Source organism: Anser cygnoides, chromosome 8 (genome assembly GCF_040182565.1).
Source record: "Anser cygnoides isolate HZ-2024a breed goose chromosome 8, Taihu_goose_T2T_genome, whole genome shotgun sequence".
Classification (NCBI taxonomy): Eukaryota; Metazoa; Chordata; class Aves; order Anseriformes; family Anatidae; genus Anser; species Anser cygnoides.
The window spans coordinates 2,481,868-2,501,652 of record NC_089880.1 but is presented as its reverse complement, the minus strand read 5'-3'; the positions used below and the strand labels follow the sequence as shown (position 1 = coordinate 2,501,652).

The 19,785-nt window shown below is 41.3% G+C and overlaps 1 protein-coding gene across 5 annotated transcripts in view; it reads left to right on the top strand.

The window, feature by feature from the left end:
- Positions 1 to 3,820: 3,820 nt before the first annotated feature.
- The window catches only part of ARHGAP29 (Rho GTPase activating protein 29), a 59,366-nt gene continuing 43,401 nt past the window's right edge, over positions 3,821 to 19,785 (top strand). For 3 of the 5 annotated variants that reach the window (XM_067001608.1, XM_067001607.1, XM_048067253.2), the window contains exons 1-2: positions 6,799 to 6,889; positions 9,132 to 9,477. In XM_067001608.1, coding sequence (XP_066857709.1) covers positions 9,216 to 9,477 — 262 coding nt within the window. In that variant the 5' untranslated portion in view covers positions 6,799 to 6,889; positions 9,132 to 9,215. Of the gene's footprint in view, positions 3,935 to 6,798; positions 6,890 to 7,811; positions 7,831 to 9,131; positions 9,478 to 19,785 lie in introns of those variants that run through there. The other 2 variants (XM_048067254.2, XM_013186615.3) reach the window with 2 other exon arrangements.

Below are 19,785 nucleotides of genomic sequence, written 5' to 3'. Positions count from 1 at the left end.
TTCATGACTGAGACATTCATAATTATCATTAACAGAAGCAAACAGACTTTTTAGATGAGCAATATCATTGACAACTTATGTAAAGTGCTCAGCAGGACTAAGAGCAGAGCTCTCTCCCGAGTCTCGCCTCTGTTAGTAATCTGGACCCTACTTACATACACAATTGGTCTTAGCAAATTCAGATTAACATCCCGAGGCAAGAGAGACGGGCAATAGCATTGTACTTTCAAAAACCTATGAACACATTGTGATCACTTTAACAACTTCATTAAACAATATCATAGCCTCTAGCATGTGTACTCATCAGTGTTCAATGAAGTAGGATAACATTTAAAGACCTAAATTAATGCAGGTGACTAAGACTACTGCATCACAAAGCAGACTGTTACTTGATTTGGTAAGAAGACATTAGAAAGAACTCACCTGAGACTTCAAGCTATAAATTCCAGAATGAAAAATGCTGAATGAGCTCCTTATATGAAAAAAATACTTCCTTTAGTAAAATGCAACCAGCATATGGAATTCAGGAAAATCTTCAGATCTGCCATACATTATAGCTGGATTATTTTTTGTAGCATCATTAATATTACGGTCAGATGTTGCCTCTAGTTATAAAACTAAATTATCAGATAGATCTACTCTAGCATAGAGATTCACTGTTTATGAGCTATGGTAAGGATAAAATATACCTTGCTCTGTAATGATGAGAATAGCCTATATTCTCCAGTCCTTTTCTGAAGTATCAGATGCTGGGCTTTAGTCATGCACAGCAGAACACAGTTCACCGCCTTCCCCACTGCCTTCACCCCCATATCCGAGCTGTCCCCCAGCCACAGTTTCAGGCTGTGATACAATGGCACACACAGTCACCATACTTCAAGTTTGCCACAAATAGGTCGATTGTCCCTACTAGCCAATATCCACCAGCTTATTCTTCCATACTGCTCGTTAAACAAGGTTCAACTGTATTCTTACAAGCATACTTATACTAACATACATTGTTACGAGGTCACTAAATGCAGTAGTATAAGACATTTTTTTTGCCTGCATAACTACAAGAGGCTAGGAATAGTTTTGGTTTAACTACTTTTTTTTTTTTCCTCCTTCTCCTAAGGTAGACAGAAATAAAAAAAAAAAAGCAACACATCCCTATATCTGAAACGTATGCTGGCATGAACAGTGAATATGAGAGTTTCTTCCTGCACAAACCCTACAGTGGCTGAGGTACCAACAGTGCTGGTCCTTAGCGAGTCTCTCTTATGCTTGTCTATGCTCCGGCATAAAAATACGATCCCTCGCAGCAAAACAGCATATGCTTGCAAAAAAAGACTACAAGGCTAGCCCAGGAAACTAATCCACAATGAGAAAAAAAGTATTTCAGCTTCACCTAAAACCGGTTGAGAAACTGCAACTCTCTACACCATCACAAATTGTTATGCTTACATTCACCAGCACAGACGCAAGACGTATTTTCTTTCTTGACAAAATGATTCTAGTTGACTACAAGACCTTGAACCATACAGGGTTATTTTAAACCGGATCATTTTATCAGGCCTGGTAGGACAATTGCACCAGAATATCAGAGGTGGGAGAAGGAAGGAGAAGGCAAAAATATAGCTCTGAAAGTACTAACCTCTTAATCACATCATGCATTTGATTGTTGTTTAAGGATCTTACCTGGTTTCCTAATGTGAAATATACCATTCTCTCTTGCAAAGAAGTACTTTTAATTTACCTCTGAAAGCTTGCTTTAAGCCTTGTTACACAGCATTTTTCTTACATCTCCTTTTTCTCTAGCAACATTTAAGAAACTGTAGAGGATTTGGGGTTTTGTTTGCCACATTTGAAATCACTTACTGTTGTGTAAGGAGTTATGCAAATGGAGGAAAAAAAACATATTTCTAGCCATATATACTTTTTGGTTGTTTTCATCTGATTTATCAAACACTTAAGCTACTGAAAACTTTCAGGAGCGTACAAAGGAATTCTTGCTTTGCTGTTGAGAGCAGTAATGGTCAGTGGTTTCAGGGTGATTCTAGCATGCTCCAGAGCAGTGAAAAACAGCCCAGGGGTGCCAGGAGTCCCCACAACACCCTGCCAGGCACCTGCTAGCATCCTGGGCAGTATCAGAAGCCACCTAACACAGTCTCTGTATCTCTTAATCTACTTCAAACTCTGAATTCAAAACACAAGGCCAGCAGAAGCTCCCCCACAAGACAAACCCTAACACCAGCAGCTTGCGGTACTGCCTCTTGCTTGCTGTACTGCCTCTTTCTCAGCCAGCAGGCAATAACCCTGCAACCCAGAGCATATCAAGCCAAGAGCCTGACTAAGAGCATTTAGCAAGATACTACCTACAAGCAGTTCCCAGCCAAACCCCTGTTCTCTCCTACTCCTTAATTGTTGGGCTTTGTCTCCCTTAAATCCAGCTGGTACCAGTACAGCAGGTGGGGCTAAGGGAGGAGGGTGGTTAGCTTCAGGCCTCCTGGCTCTGTGAGCAGTAGGTCGCTGTGCCATAATTAGAGTTGGTTAATAGCATGTTTGGCAAGCCAGGAAGGTTCTGGAAGTAGTTTCCTTCATGCAGTCTTTCCTTTTGTTCCTCACCACCCACTGTCCTTGACAATTGCTAGTTAAGGTGGAAGTTTTTAAGACATGGCTTGTTAAAAGTTAGGAAATGGGGTGCTGCCCATGCCAGCAGCGATCTTTTTCCCCTGGAGGATTAGCAAATTGAGCTGTCCTGTGTCCAGCTGCAACTCCTCCATCACACTTCCAGCCTTGCATCATTTTTGAGGAATAGCTTACGACAGTATGCAGATCATCCTGAGCAGGGCAGGATGTCGTACAAAAAGAGGAAAGACCAGGGAAAGAGTTTGAAATTAGGCCAACTGATATAAGCGAAAAGAAAAGCCCACCAGTTTAGGGGCATTGGGTTTGAGATAGAGGCAGTGAAAGGTCAAAACTATATGAAGCTGAGAAGAACTGCTCTACATTAAACCATATATATATCAACTAGGTTATCTGAGAGAGAAAAGTCAGTAATTTGTGAAAAAGGAGAGCTTAGTGGAGAAGAGGACTATTCGCAGGGGATGAGGTGATTGAGTGATTATCTCCTGTGAAAAAGACTGAGGCCTCATTCATCACGTTAAGAAGTATGGAGGGATTATCTTGGAGGTGAATTATAATCAGCCCTTAAACCAAATATGTGTTTTTTAATACCTGCTAGAGCTGTGACTTTCACTTCCTGTACTCATCTTTTGAAGTGTTTTGTGGTCTGCCTTGACGACCAGGACTGCGCAGGGAGGGACGGCACGATCCCTCGGTGCGAGGCCTGTGTCTGCAGGTGATGGGGGTTTCTGTTCCCCATCAGTTGGCTCTGCGAGTTCATTCCAGTGCACAGTGGCTGCCTAAGTTTCACCCACATAGTTTCCCTGAGGGCATTTGGTGCACTGCTTGAAATATGCTTCATTCGAGGAAGTGCATGTGGATCTGGGTATCTCAGGGGGTTCTCAGGTAGGCGGTGTTTATTACAGTTGAAGTGGAGATGTCGTGAGAGGAAAAAACACTTTTCCAAGCCAGCAGTAGGTGTAATGGCGGAGGAACAATTTTCTGAGTTTTCTCGTTGTTGGGTAGAATGATTTTGTACAAAGAATTTTCAGTTTTCTGTTCTAGCTGTTCTTCTTTGACTGTTTGTTAAATCTTATAACGTAGCTATGGATAAGATCTTATTTTACCAAAAATGTCACATTATTCCCTTTAACAGTAGCTAAGTCCTGAACTGTTTTCTGATACACAAATGATATTGGTCTTTTGCAGGAGCTTGTATGTAAGAAATGATCCTTGGAAAGAAATGGTTTATGGAAATGCTTCTTCAGAGCAGAATTCTCTCTTTGCTGGAATGTAAACAGAATGTGGAATCTTCTTCCAACACAGCTCCGTAAGTCATTTGTTTAATCTTATTTGCAGTGTTGCTTAGTGTGTGGTAGAAGGGGGGTTACAATACTAACAAATACCCAGCTCTGTATTGAACTCTTATTGCTCATATTAACTTATATACTAATTATGTCTTCCAGCTAATCTAGAATATTTGGCTCTTCAGCAGATAAATTGAAGAACAGAGCTAGTATTTTGAAACACATTTATTAACAAATACCACTTTCACAGTTTTAGTTACATTAATGGTGCTACATGGAAACATATCTTCTTTCTAGCTTCTTTCTTGCTTTCATCAGGGAGGCTTTTCCTTGATTTCAAATGGACTTTTTTTTTGTGAACAAAGTACTATTCAATGGTGAGAAGGGAGAAACAGGCACTTGGAGTTTACTCCATAGATTGTTTTCTCATAAAAGAGATGTGCTGTGGCTATTATTTCACCGTATGCACATGCGCTATACGGGGAAAAATCTGTTTAAAAAAAAAATGCACAGGTGGCTCTTAATGAGTTAGAGTTCAGTGCCTGCTCAGAGGAAAATTCAGCATTTTTGATGAAACTAAATTCAGTTTTGGGGTCTCTTCCTGGAGAATACATTGTTGAGGTACTACGCTATCTTTATTGCCCTGCTGTTCACTATTTGCCTAATAACTGATTGTTCATTGTTCTTGTTCATTCTAAGTAAACTATGACATTGGATGATGTGCAGAAAAAAGAGGGGACTTTAAATAACTTTCATGTGTTCAACTTCTGTTGCTTTCTTGAAGCCTGCATTAGTGATGCTGTAGGTTATATTTGGCTAGAAAGGACCTTGGCCCTGTAGAGTAACAAGAGATGACAAAAACATAGCAGCTGTCAGACTTTAATCCTCCTTTCAGTTTACCTGTTGCAGCAAAAATTGCACGCTAGGATGTAGACCTGGCCTTTTATGCAAGCCATATTTTCTTGAAGGTGTATCTGTTACTTCTATGTATCTTTCATGTCGTATTTTCTAGGGCAATTTAGGAGACAATCAACACTGTACAGTTTCTGATATGATTGGGGCTGTTTTGTGCTAGTTTTGATTCAGGGGGAATGCAGAGAATTATGTATTCAATTTGGCAGCCAAACTGAAATCGGGGAGGAAAAAAAGCTCTGAACAACTGAAATGGAAAAGCACTTTGGTGAATAAAACCCCAAACTTCACTTAACATTCACGTAACATGGCAGATGTGGGGTCAAATCATTTTTTCTCCCACAGTGTAGAACTCTTTCATGTTTTAAATCATGTGCCGGCAATAAATATTTCAGAAGCATAAAAGCATTTAATCTTAGGATTTCTAACTTCCATCACTTTCAGTTTCACTTCTGATTTTTTTCTGCAAATAAATGGTTCACCAAATAAATTGATGAATTCTAATATAGACGCATGTTAGTCTATGGGGGGACCAAAATAAGAGACAAGACTAATGCACAGAGTGGCGAGGCATGAAGAAATGTATGTCTGCTTCAGAAACAGCAAAAGGACTAGAGCGGGATATGTACTCAGGCCAGCAGAGCTTATTCTTCCTTGCATTTTCTAAAATGTGCCTGGAAATGGTATAATTATAGTAAAATAAAATGCCTTATCTTTTCAAGAAGTGCAACAAAGACAGAGAGTCTGCTGTAGCTGCTATATGCTTTTCTGAAAGGTTTGGGAAACCGAATGGTATCCATTGCTTTATAGCCTATCAATTGATAAGTATAGGTGGAATTTCTTATTTATCTTTTTATTGCTATCATACACTTATCTAACAGTTTCAATGACTTTTCCCAAAATAAACCTTTAATACTTTTCCTGATTATGTGATTGCTGATTGTACCGTTTAACGCACATTCCGCATGATAGTTCCTTGCTTTCACATTAAATTAGTTTACAATTGTTTGTCCTGGCCTGATTTTGACATCTGCTGGATCAATTACCTGAATCATCAAAATCTTTTTGAAGCTCAGGGCATTGTTTTCTGTGTTTGTTTTTCTCCACACTTGGAAGACTTGAAGAATTTATGACCACTTACTTAATTTCTAAATTTACACCACATTTTATTTAGTGGTGGGGAGCTTTTTTTAAGGTAAAGAAGTTACTAAACGATTGAAATTAGCACGAGAGATAAGTAATGTCACAAGTTGCTTTAGTTTGGTTGCTTAGTTTTGGGCTTCAGAAATTTTGGTAGAATTGGGAACAGAGTTCTTCAACTGGAAGCGATTGTTTGCATACATGGAGGGGAAGAATGGTCCGAGGAGAGTGGTGCCCTGACACAGCCCTGAATGAAGCGTGCTGCAGTAGCTGTGGAAGGAGACTGGAGGAGCGAGGACAGGGAATGTACAGATGGGAGACCTGGAGCTGCTGGGGATGGCAGATTGGGCCTAGACTTACATCAAGGCCCTCAGCATCTCTGATCTAGAGTATGTCCCATTCCAGAGCTTCACGTCTAGGACTGCTGGATTCGCGTGGCCCTCGATGAGCAGGGCGCAAGGCGTGGGCTGCAGTCCCTGCTCTAGCAGACAGAGCTCCTGCTGCCCCCGGCCCCCCTGAGCCGCCGCAGGAGGTCTGTGCGGAGGTCCAAAGGTCCCGCCGGTGCGGAACAATTTTGGTTTCTGTATGGTGCTGCGTGGCCGATGCTCCAACGGCTTCCCTCGTCCTCTGACCACGCCGTCGCGCGCAGCCCCAGCTCTCCCCGGGCCGCGCCCCGCGCTACCCCCGAGCGCCGCGCGCTTTCCCGCGCCCCGCCAGCACGGGCGTGCCTCGCGGGACAGGAGGCGTGGCTGCCTCAGGCTCCGCCCCCGCGGGGCTCAGCCGGCCAACGGCGTTGGGCGGGCGTGAGGGGGCGAGGCCCGCGGCGGCGGCACTGGGGGCGGGGGCTGCGCTCCGTGGGCAGCGGGGCGGCCTCGCGCAGGGCCCGCGGCGGCCCGGCTGCTGCGTGCCTCGGCCGCCGCTCTCCGGTAAGGGCCGCGGGGGAGGGGGGAAGGAGAGAGGGCGGCGTGGCCGCCGCGAGGCGAGGAGCGGCGGGCGGCTCGGCCGCTCACGGGACCCTGGCGCTGGCCTCCAGCCGGCCGCGGCTGCCGCCCCGCCGGGACGGGACGGGACGGGGCCGGGGAGCCGCGGGCTGTGGCGGGGCTGGCGGCGCGGCTTCGCCCGCCGCTGCCCCGCGCGTGCTTCGCTTCCTTTCCCATCCCAGCCGGGGAGCTGCGCTGGGAGAGCACGTTTCTGGACCGGCTGCCTTTTTTGTTTTCCCTTCCCCGTGGGGACCGGCAGCGCCTGGCCCCGGACCGGCTGCACGCGTCGGTAGCGAGGCCGGGGCTCGCTTTTCCTCCCCCGGGTTCGCTGTCCCGAGCCCCCGGCCCGGCGCGGCTGGCAGTGCCCCGCGGCGGAGCAGTGACTGGCCCCCGGCCCGCAGCTCTCCGGCAAGGTGCCTCCGGGAGCGTGGGCTCGCCCCGGGAGCGGGTCCAGCCCAGCAGGCTGCTCCAAGCTGCCTCTGGAGCTGGCCCGACTTAAAAGGGACGAGTCTGGTTTAGATGATAGGGAAATCTGTCCTGATACAGATAGATAGGTAACGGGTTCGTTAAAGGAGAGAAGGTTGGGCGGCTTTTTTTTTTTTTTTTGTAATTGCGAAGTGGCTTTGTACCCCTGAGAATTTTATGTGGGAACAGAAGAAAGTTGCTTAAACATTATGCATGATGTTTAATGTAAACCGCACTTTAATCCAGCTGAGCTGTTTAGAATTGCTTAATTATCGGCGTTATTTGTATGGACTTATGTGTGCTCCTCCAGGTACAGCCTGTAAACACCAAACAGAAAGCAGAGCAGCTAACCTGGGTTAAATTCTGAAGTTTTCTCCCCTGGCCCCTGCCCCCTGTGCGCAGTCCCTGGAAGTAGTGCCAGGGTAATTACAAAAACAACTGCTCTCACCACCTTTCCCTTGATATTCTGAAATTGCAAGGAGAAATAAAGTAGAAATAATGGGAAAATAATTGCAGTGCATTAGAATAATGTCTATTGAAGTATGTGGGGGGAGTGTTCAAAATATTAAAGGCTCTGTTCCTTTAGTTAGTCTAACCAAAAACAGAAATATGTATGATATCCCATTTCAACCTGCATTTAATACTCAAATAGTAGTGACTTATTTTTCTCTAAAAGTGGTTGAATTTGAAATTCTAGCTGGTTGGTATCTGCAACCAGCGTTAACATTTTAATCTGGCATGTTCCAATTTTTTTTTTTCCCTGTAGTGTTTACCCTGTAGTGTAAATGCTGAGAATTTCCCCTGGTGTTGAAAAAATAATAGCAGGCATTGTGAGAGCTGCTGGAACCAAACCTGGCTCCACCACCTGGAGTTCGCTGCTTGGGAAAGAATGGCTTAACCTGATGTGGTTAGCATTCTGTTTTCCCAAAACTAAACAAATGTGGATAGGTTTTTTACTTATACCCATGTAATAGCCCCCAAATCTGAGTATTTTTATGGTGGAATTTTAAGGCGTGCTAAAGCAGAATAACACCCTTCAAGCTAACTGCACGGAGACTTGCAGATAAACTGTGGTACTAAAACGTGTAAAATGGCTTCACTTTGCAATGTCTTTCCTTTGATTGGCTTTCATATTAAAAGATAGAAGGTTTAAAGGCCCATATAACTTCTTTCAGGATGTTTTCGTTTCTCAGAAGGTGATAGTCAAAGTCTCTTGCTCAGCACGATCTACGCAAAGAAAATCACCCTATCAGATCATGGCTGGCTATTATCTTAAGAGACAGGATGCTGAATGCAGCTTGGTGGTTGATGCAAGCTGGGTTGTTGCTTGTGGTCTGTATCAGAAAGGTTTTTGCAATTGTTTTCAGTTGTAGTAACATTTCATGGTAAAGAAAGGGCAAGTGTAACACTTAATTCTTAAGGTTTCCAAAATAAGTACTTAAGGAACAGACTTTCTTGTGAAATAAGCACACAGCATGCTTAGCTTTAGAAATGAGTTTTGCACACCACTGATTTTTATTTGCTGTACAAATTAAAAAAAAAAAACCCACATTTGAACAGTCAACAACCTTTATAAAGCTTCAGTTAAACATTGTAATGTAAAGTAGTGTCATCTTAAAAGATTTTTTGGATCTTGTCAGTACGAAATGTTACATCAAATGTATTTCTACACTAATCAGCATTTTTCCTTCTCCTCCTCCTTCCCCCTCCCCCAATTTTTAAGGGCTTCATCTTGGGCTTGTCAAATGGACATTAACCGATACTGAATGTTAACTGCGGGAGCTCTATAAGCACAGCGGCTGCTGGGATGTTGCGACAGAACGGCGGAAGTAACAAACGTGGTTTGGGATTAGCCCGGCTGTCTACCTCCAACTTCTTCACCATCTCTAATTCAGGAAATTGGGGAATGGGGCGCAGCACCAAGAGCAGCTCTCTGAGCAGCATTAGCTCCAACTCTGATTGTTATGACAATCCTGTTGTGGATCCGGAATATATCATGCAACTGGTGAATGATGTCAGAAAATTTGCAGATGTGCTACTCTATTTGAAGGAAGCCATTCTTTCAGAAGGTATGCCAGTTGATTTTTATCCTAAATTCTTAGGTTTTCTGAAACTCCCACACCTCTACTCATATGGTTTTATCTACTGTTTGCTGTGGTTATCTTCCCCTTTACTTCTCCCCTTTATTGCACCCCCCGTGCATGATGGTTGTGGGAAATGGTGGTTGTTACTTTGGGTTCTGTGTTTCCTCATCAGAACGCTGCAATCTGTTTCATAATCTGTCATGTAGTGCTTTTGAGCATGTAATATTTAAAAGGGCAAGGGGGAGTAGGTTTTGAGCAGGCTGTTGAGGCTGCAACTGAAAATTAGTGAGACTGTCAACTGATTAGTTTTTAACCACTTGAATGTTCTTGTCATTTTAAAGAATTCTGTTAGTGTTGGCAATGTTCCAGTTTTCTGGGCTCATATGATTCTCTAATTTTTCTGTTTTGATTGTTTTTTGAGATGCTCATATGTTAGTTTGAATTTAAGGTAGAAAGAAACTCTTCATGCTTTCTTCCTCTACATGGTAAGTGTTTACCATCTTCTGCCAGCAGGTGGAAACTGCAATTTTTTTTTGCTTACGAGGAGTGTTTCTTATTGTGCCTTCAGATTCCTTTAGGGAAAAGATACTAGTCCATGTCTGATCATCAGAAGGAAAGTGTTTATCTACGTTTTACAGAAATGTTTTCATGTTAATAGCTGAACTGACATCCAAAGCAGCTTTATATAAATGTCCTGAATATGAAGCATTGATGCACATTTTTTTTGCCATTCCCCATGCCTTAGTGCTGTAAATGTCTGTTTTCTCTTATTGGTTCAAATTTGCCGATAAGCAGATTTGGGTACTGTGTAGATATTCAGAAAATGCTGTTCCTGGAGAGTAAAATAATGTTTTAAGAGCCTTCCTCAGTTCAAAGGCAGTGAATTTGGTAGTGCTCATCTTGTGTACTGGGTCAGTGCAACGCTTGTTACCTCTAACTTTGTATTTAGGATTATCACTTTGTTTATAGATACGATAATAAGCCTTAGCAGGAATGAAAAGAATGATTACCCTATGATTTCAGGTTTTGCATTGAGCCTTCTTTGAGCAGAAGAAGGCTAGACAGTGAATGGATCTGGTGCTTTGTAAACCCAAAGTGCTTGAGCGTGCACACAGCTGAAGCAGCTGTGCCAAAAAGTGTGAACAAATCTTAACAGGGCAGTAACTTGAGACTCGTGATTGCTTCATGTCAACAGTATTTCTGCTGAACACACAGGATGATCACAGTTATTTGTGAGGTCAGGTGTCTGGTGACTACTGACACTGAAGTAGGCATCCTGTTAGGAAAGGACTATCAAAATACGAATGTATTCCAGTTGCCATGCAGTGCTTGCTAATTAATATTCAATATAAAATTTTGCACTCGGAAGATTGGAGAAGCTAACATGGAATACGGGAGCTGTCTTCTTGTTTTATGTTAGATTGCAGAACTAATTTGTGAAACAATGTTGTTCATTTAAAGGATTATTTATAAAGGAGAGATGTTTCTTTTCCTTCATTGGGAACATTTTTTGGATATCTGTCCCCAGAATCTCATCGTATAGTGAGTTCTGTAGTATTGGGCTTGCTTACTGCTGGCTGGAGACAGCCTTTCTGAAGCCGAATAGTTTGGATTGCATTTTTCCATCCTATCTTTAGAAATGTTTATAGTTTTCTATCCAAAAATTGACAAAAACTTAGTAAGGTGGCTGAACACGCTCCTTACACAATTCTGGCTTGTAAGGCTTGCAGCTTATACCACAATTCTGGAATTACTTACGTGATTTATTTCAAGGTGGAATTAATTGCAGGGAGAGGAAATTATTTTTTTTTCCTTTCTGGACAGCATTAATGTAATGACTTGATGTATTTTTTTGTTGAATAGTGAAGCTTTGCTCTGAAGTTCATGAAGTCAGAACCAAAAATAATTTCTGCTTCTAGCTACAGCAGACATCTTACCCTGATGTGCATATACTGCGTGCATCTTCAGGCAGCTCAGGAGTGACAGAAGTAAGTGGTGCAGCAGGGTTGGGGTTGCAACCACAAGCTCTGGTGTTTGTCTGGCAGGCGTTCCTAGAGCCTGGTGCAGGTCTTTTGACTTGTGGCTGCTGTTCCCCAGTTAGCTTCCGCATCTACTCCTAGCCATAGCGTCACTGCTTTGGCAGACTTGTCTACAAATTCCTTTGCAGTGCACAGTAACTTCACTCTGGCCACAGGGCTCGGCTGGCTCCAGGCTGCTCCATGGCTCAGGTCTGCATCAGTCGTGGGCTGGCACCTGGAGGTGCTGGCCCTGTGTGCTGTGCCGGTGGGGCAGGGCGGCGTGCGCCCTGCTCACGTTAGCTGTGCACTGCCAGCGTCTGCAGTTGCTTGCCAACAGCTCGCTTAATATTCTCCTGATGTGGTGATGATATCTGGAGTGAAAAATTTAAGCTGTTTTGGTCTATAATATGCGTTCATGTCTTGACTAGATCCTAAGTGTCTTTAGACACAGAGTTATACTGTTTTGAATGGTACCAATGCGAGTCAATAAATGAAAGACCTCAACAGCTTCATACTAGGTGGAGAGTGTTATATAACTGAAATTTCTCAGCCATTTTTTTGTAAACTTTGGTGCTATTTCTCTTTGCATTACTTATACTAATATCACTTAATTACTTACAGCAGCTTCATTGTCATAATACTGAATGAAACCTGGCTATTACTTTTAAATGTAGATATGTAATGATGATTGCTATGTAAACTGAAACCTATGAAATGAGGAGTCTCCCTGTTGGCACCAAGTAGGAAACTTCCTTCTCAGCAACACACAAAAACTAAACAAACCATCCCCCTTCCCCAAAACAACCAACCCACCCTCTGAATAGAATTGCCAGCTGGAAGTTTTTCAGCTGCTTGGACGTGAGGGAGCTGCAGTTGCCTCTGGTGGTGAGTGAAATACCATGTGTTCCCTACACTTCAGTTCAACTCCCTCTCTGACTCTAGGCATTGTAATGGTTGGTCATAATAATCTATTACTAGCAATCCATCTTGAGGCACAGGACCAAGGCTCTTACCAAGGTCTTTGTTATAGAAGAGCTGCATGTGTTTTTTGTCAATGAGTCCAGTACTGTTTTGCAAGAAAAACTGTATTTAATTCTAGCTGATGACAGGCTGTATCTGTGGTGGTTGAACTGCACAAACAGTTAATGGATCAATCTGTTGGTCTGGTCTTAAGTTAGGTTTCCAGATGAGTGAGATTGTGTCGTATGGCTGATATTAGTAAGGATAACTTCATTGTCGTTGTGTATTTTTGCTCGAACTGAAAGGCCTGGTAATTTCGTAGCATTAGTACTTTCTGAGGTCAAAGATAATTGAAGTGTATTGACGAGGCTCAAAATAAGTCAGTTGTCTTTCCTTTCTGATAAGAAAAAAAGGAAAACAGTTCCTTAGGAATCCCTGCCTGGAAGGCCAAACCTGAGTGTATATGCTGAAGTAATACCTAGAAGACTCAACACTATTTTTGTCAACTACAATCTGTGCTACTCCTAAGATTGTTCATCTGGTGTTTAATTTTACTGATGGCATCCTGCATTCGGTACCCCAGATTTACTTCTTGTCTCAGTTTTAATGTACATGTTAAACACAAGCTGTGAAGATGTAATGGCTTGAAAGCTGATGGGTTTTCTGTTTGTGTTTTGAGTTCAAATAGTGGCTTTTCAGCTATAGGTTGAGAGTGTGAGAAAATGACTGCTGGCTCCAACTGGCACCCCTCTTTCAAATGGTAGGACGTCCAGCGAAGTACAGTCTAAAGGCTGGAGCTATCTTGGATCTTCAGAGGTAGTGTTACACAAGAGAAGAAGTAACTTGCCACAGTTGAGAGAGCTGCAGAAACTGAATAGTTGTTTGGCTCCCACAGACCTGCTGAGGGCCCGGTAACCTGACCACAGGACTGAAAATACTTCAGAATTTGAAGTGTGTGGAATATACCTGAACTACATCTTGCGACTTGAAAGAAGGATAATTCTTGTCCCAAAGCATGGGTTGGGTTTAATGCGTCTGCAAGTAAATGCTGTTCAGTTTTATAAGGCTGAGTGACTTTTGCATGCAGAATATCTTCTTTTGGCAGAGAGGAGATATGGGGTAATTACTTCATACTGTCCAACCTCTTCAAAATATAAGGATGCCTATACTTAGAAATTGTATAGAAAGCATGTAAGCCACTTTTGGGGGTGAAACATAGAGGACCTACCTCTTAAAAACTTCTATTATAGAATTTATTGATTCAAAAATAGTTTTGCTTATTGCATAGATGTGCAAAGTTGAGAATCTGCCTAAGAAAAGGTATCTGTGTGAAGCCGCTGCCATTATACTCTCTTACTGCCCATAATAAATTCCACTGCTGCCTTAAGCAAATGATGTCACTGTAGTCTCTGCTCAAATGACTGTTGTTTACTTAGATTTAAAAGGATCACACAAAAGAATATTTAGGGCACAGTCTGAGTTCCTGATTAGAATATTTTACTTAGGGTTTCATTTTTAAGCAGTAAATAGTAGCTTTTACTCGTATGAAGTCAGAGACGGGAAACATTCCTGTTTCCCTGGTCTGAAGGTAGTTTACTAGTTTTGTGACATCTGCTATTTATTTTTTAAGGAATGTGTTGTATGCTTCATACTGTAAGGTCTACCCTTGGGACTGTGGGAAATAGTGTTGTATTATGAATAGCTGTAAGGGTAAAATTTGCATGTGGTCTGAAAGTGTTGGTGTAATTATACTTTATAGTTGAATATATAATCTGCTTGACTCTACTTCAAAATATATTTAGGTGTTACTGCTTTCTTTATCACAAACTTTGAAGTAATCTTCAAAGTATGATATTGTGTGCTTCATGTGGGCAGTTCTGCATACTTTTCAAGAGCAAACGCTTCTTTCCTCAAGTTCATCCTGTCTTCAACTAATGCAAATTAGAGCTTATTCTAAAATGGTAATGTACCTTTTTTCCAGATAGATTAGAAAACAACGGCAAGGAATAGCAAGGTAAAGCTCTTGGCTTTCATCACAAGTTTCACTTTGAGGATCAGATTTCACTGTCTGGTTTCTTAGAGTTTGATAAGGTGTTTTTTTTCCTTCTCTTATCCAAAGCAGAAGTGAAAATACTGGTGAAGCTGGATGGCCTGGTCAGGAATGCTTGCATCCTCCTTGTAGTAGCAGCAGTACTTTCAAAAGGATCAGGAATGCTACCGAACTTGAAACCTATCAGGCCCTTATTCTTGAAAGATAGATATTCAGCCCAGTGGACAGGATGTCTGTAAAGGTGTGTCAAGTTAAATAGTTTCTCAAAATAAGGAACTTGTAGTCCCTAGTGACTTCAAAACCACTGTGGAGGTTGGTATTAATTGCATGCTACACTAAAAGCCAGAAGTTGTCTACTAAATATAGTGCCTGAGGGTCAAAGATGAACAATTTCTCTTCACTCCTTCCAGGTTTGACTGTGTGCTTTTTCTCATACTGCTTACATTCTTAGTATGATTAAGGCACTATTGTATTTTTAGCTTTTTATTTATTTATCTGCTTGTAGTGTAAAACATTCAAGTTCTTTGCAGCAAAGTTCTGAGGCAGTATTTTGGAAAGTTAGCTTGTCCTGTTTTGCTAGGGAAATCTGAAGTTCATTAGCTTTGGCAGTGAAGATTGCAGATTGAAATTATGATAATTTATAATACCAAGTGTAATTTTGCTGTTTGTTCTTTATTCCAGTTTTGTTGCTTCTCAGTGAAAACTGCTGCCTTTGATACACCTTAAACTGCATGTATTACCTCTCTAATGACACTTTAGAGTCTAAAAATGTAACTTGTAGTATGGTAGCAGTATTGCTTGATAGGTGGGCAAACTGCTCTAAGCAAGGTTCTAATAGTGTTTACCTTTCTTTGTAGCACTGCCTGAAAGAATTATTTTTTTTGAGTGACGTATTGTTTTCTTTAGTTTTGGGGAGAAGATGATATTGTTTTTCTTCTCGATAGTGTTTTATGTCCTAAATTAAAAAGCTTTTTGGGGAAGGGAAAAGTAAAATGCTGACAGAGCAGCTAACTTTCAGGGACCGTGAGAACATAGTGATTATCAAATATGTAAACAATCTGTTTGTGAAGTGATTGTGACCTTTGAGAATCCTCTGGAAAAGATAGGGGAATTCATGTAAAGTGTAGCACATTGTTTCTTTTATTCCATGTAGCACAAAAAAAAAGGGAAAATAAACCATCTGGAACATAAATCCTGTTGCAGAAATCATGCTGCTTCAGAAAGCTGACATACAGACTGAAGTGGAATTTCAGGTCGATCACTTCCAGGATCTATTGAAGTGATACATACATGTAATATCTGTGTTATAATTTTGTAAATTTTATAACTTACTGTTAAAATATGCCTTTTGTCATTTCTTTGATTTCATAGCTCTGCTCACCCTTGGTTCACAAGGGACTAACGGTGTGTTTTAAATGTATTAGCTTACAATAACTTTGTTCAGACTCCTGCTGAACCAAATAAGGTGTTAAGAGCTGAATTCTAGCAGTTTGTGTTTGCTGTTTTGGATATTGTCGTTCCTGTAACTGGCAGAAGTGATCTTGTGAACTGCAGTAGCAGAGAAGCCAAGATTCAAACAGATTGGGGCAGGTGTGAGGCAGCTGGCAAAGCTGGAAGTGAATTTCTGAAAATGATCCTGCAGAAATTCCAGGTTTTTCTTCCCCATCAACAGCTGAAATGATAGTACAATTCTGTAAGTGTTGAATATCTACCAGACGTTGATCACTCGTTATTATAAAGCTTGTTATGTTTAGTACTCTGTTTTAAGCCATGCTAATAATGTATTTCTCTTTAAATTTAAGTGTGAGTTGCTGTGATCTCACCACTTCTTTCTGGGACTGGCAGTAGTCCTCTGGTGATCACATAGTGCTCCTGTGAGCAGATCTGATGGATTACAAGTCCTAGGAAGAAAAGGAATAGTTTTCAGCCAGATCAGCTCTATGAACTGACTGGCTGTGAGGTTGTACAGAGTACAAGCTAAAGAGGGAGAAGGCAGCTGGCAAAGGAACAAGTGGCCAGAGGTTAAAAATGGAATGAAACTTTGATTGTTGGGGCACTCAACCATGACATTACAGCATACACTGTTAAACCCTCTCACAGCTTTTTTTTATCATCTCTGTTGAATGTTATGTTTGGCAGAGAGATATGAAAGGTGGCGAGGAAAGGACTGCAAGCAGAAAATGCCCTTTGTAGATGGCAAATTAATCGGTTGTTTGAGCTTTAGGCATATTTGAATTGGACAGTCATCTCTTAAACTCACCTTCTGAAACTTGCTTTTCACATGTATGCAAAAACAGAAGTGGTTCTAGTAGTCTTTCTGACCTGGAAATTTCTTAGCGTACCCCTGCACACATATCCTAGTAGTCACTTCTAAATATTAGTACTGTCAATCTGAATTGAAACTGTTCTTTGATAAATGTGAATGTCTTTCAAGCTAAAGGATGTAAACAGAGATAAGAGCAAAGTAAATAGTTCCTTAAACTTGTTTTAACAAGTTAGAAATTATCACTGAGAGCTCAAAGCCAATAGTAGCGATTTACTCATTTTTCAGAGCTTTTGATACTTTTTATGGTAAAACTTGGAGGGGAAGAATAACCAGGCCTGTAAACGTTTCAGAAGAGCTCCATGACCACAGCACACTGAAGACCTCGTGGTTGTTTTCCTGTGCTTCCCTTTCCTTCGTGCTGTTGTGTTTTTATTGTCTCTTTGATGAGCAGAGCATTGAGATCCCTGGCTGAGAGTCCTGCCCTGTCCAGTGCTAGATTTCACTATGACATGACAATTTTAGCAAAGAAAGCAGAGGTTTGATGTACTCCAGAGAGCTCAGTCCATAAACGCTAGTGAAACCTGTATGAAGGCAAGCCCACGACAAGCCTACACTACTTAAGTTTGCCTTCGAACCTGATGGGAGACATCAGTAGCTACAGACTGCTTTTCCCAGGGGGTGCTACGCTTGAACCAGGGGGAGAGACCTTTCCACCTGTCTTGCTTCTTCACTTCAGGTCATTCCAAAAGCTGTTTTACCCAAGCTGCTTGTTTTTCACCAGTCCACATCTTTCAGGCTTTTGTTAGGGAGTCTTGGACTTTCAGTGACTGTGACCTAAGGAGAAACCAGAGGAGTTGGGCAATTCCTTTTCTTTGCAGGTTTGTACTATTAGAACACTGCTTAATTAATCTGCAGTCATGGAACAAGTCTGCTGTTTCCAATTCTCTGAACGACGGGAGGAAAAACACTTATTGGAGTTCATCTCAGCAAAGCCATGTTCTTCATAGTCGAAGTGTAAGCTACTAAATAAATGCAGGTTGCTAATGTTGGATAATAAATGCTGTTTGCTCAATTTCAGGGTTTGGAGAAGATTTAAGTTAAACAATAACTTAGTGGACTGGTAGACAAGTCTGTGGTTGATACCACCCCCCTCCCCCAGCCACATACTCAGCATTCCTGCAGAACAAATGCTCACTTGTTGCTATAGTGTCCAGGAGCAGCAGCCAGGAGGGGTGTGTGTGTGTCTTGGCTGTCTGTGAGTGTTTAAAATGTAAAATCAACCTTTATGGGTACTCTGGATATTTTTGTTGACTTAAATAATTAGCATATCTGTCTTGAGGAAAACTTTATTAGGAAAGCATCAGCATTTTCCATTTTTATGTTGCTTCGGAAGTCCAACAAATGTAATACAAGTAAAACCTCCAGTCTTTATGCATTTCAACGTGCAAAAGAATCACAGGACATCTCATTTAAAGAACCTTAGTTTTTTATTAATTAGAATTAGAGCCTTTCTGCAGCAGCAACTAGACTGATGAAACGTATTGTAAGATTAGCAAGATGAAATGTGAGTAGTGAGGTAGAAAATCAAGTCAGATTTTCTCTTATTTGACTTTAAATGTAAAGTTAGGCCTCTTAACAACAGAATATTTTCTGATATAGTTGGCAGCTTCATTGAGAAAAGGGAACACTTGGACACACAAACTTGTCTCTCCGAGAACTCTGCTACAACACCTGAAAGATTAGATTTGATCCATTTCCACTGAAATCTTGTGTTCTTAATGGCAGTTTCCATGAATGTAGGAGTACTTGTGTTTAAAGAAAATATATCCACTATCGCTAAAATACATTATAGCATATCCACAAATGTATTCTGTTTTATCATTTCTCTGATGCATGAATTTTGATAAATTGCAATGTAAAACAAGAACATCAATACAAATGGTTACTGTGTACCTAACAGCATGGAAACAAGTTGTGATTGTCTGTCCCTTTAATGATTGTGACTTTGTGAAGTTTTCATAGACTAAATCATACCTTCCCTCTGTTTCGTTGGAAGTGTGATTCCTATTTATGTTTTTAGGTCACAGAACTGAAGCTAACTTGTTTCTTAATTCGGAGTAAGTGTTCACATAATCTGGCAGTTGCAGTGGTTTGGTTATGTTTTATTTAATGTCTTATTAATGGATTGGAGTTAGAACTGTATGGCAGGGTAATAGGTTTGATATGCAGCTGGGACCTTGATCTTCATAGGGAGCTGCTTGCCTTTTTTTAAGGAAAATAGGGATTTTATGGGGACTCATTCCTTTGTCTCCCCTAAAATGTCACTTTTTTAATAGAAGATTCAAGTGACTTATATGATGCTGTAGCAAATCATTACGTTCAGGTTAAACTTTCATCTTAATGACATCCATTATAGAAGAGTGTAACTGGAAAGCAGAGGACTGAAGTAGTTTTATTGTAGAGGCTCTGATTTAGCTCAACAAGGGATTCTTCTTTTTTACCATTTTCCTTGCTGTTTCAAAGCACGTTCTTGGGCTAATTTTTAAAAATATGTAGGAATTCATGTTTTCCAGTTTTAGTTATCTTTACTTCACAGACTCTGTCAGCTTAGGCAGGTGAAGGTTGGTTGATCAGACTTAACCTCTTTGGAGCTGTGCTCTGCGTTGTGGTTAAGCTGCTTGAGATATTTGAGCAAACCCAGTTATTAAGTTTGAAGTGGCAACAAAAGCTCTATTATTGTTTACATTTCAAATGGCAATGATGATATGTCTAAGGCATGGACCATTGAAAAGCTTTTAAAGGAACTTAGAGGACTGATTTCTGGGGTTATAGTTCTCAGCTGCAGTGCTTTTACACGTGAACCAGCATTTGGAAGGTTCTGGTTGATTTGGTCTAGAAAGTCAAATGAATGTGAGGACTTCATGGACATGTTTTTCTTGTAACTCACGAAGTAACATACAGACTTTTTTGATTCTCTGTGCTGTGTATTACCTGGGTTT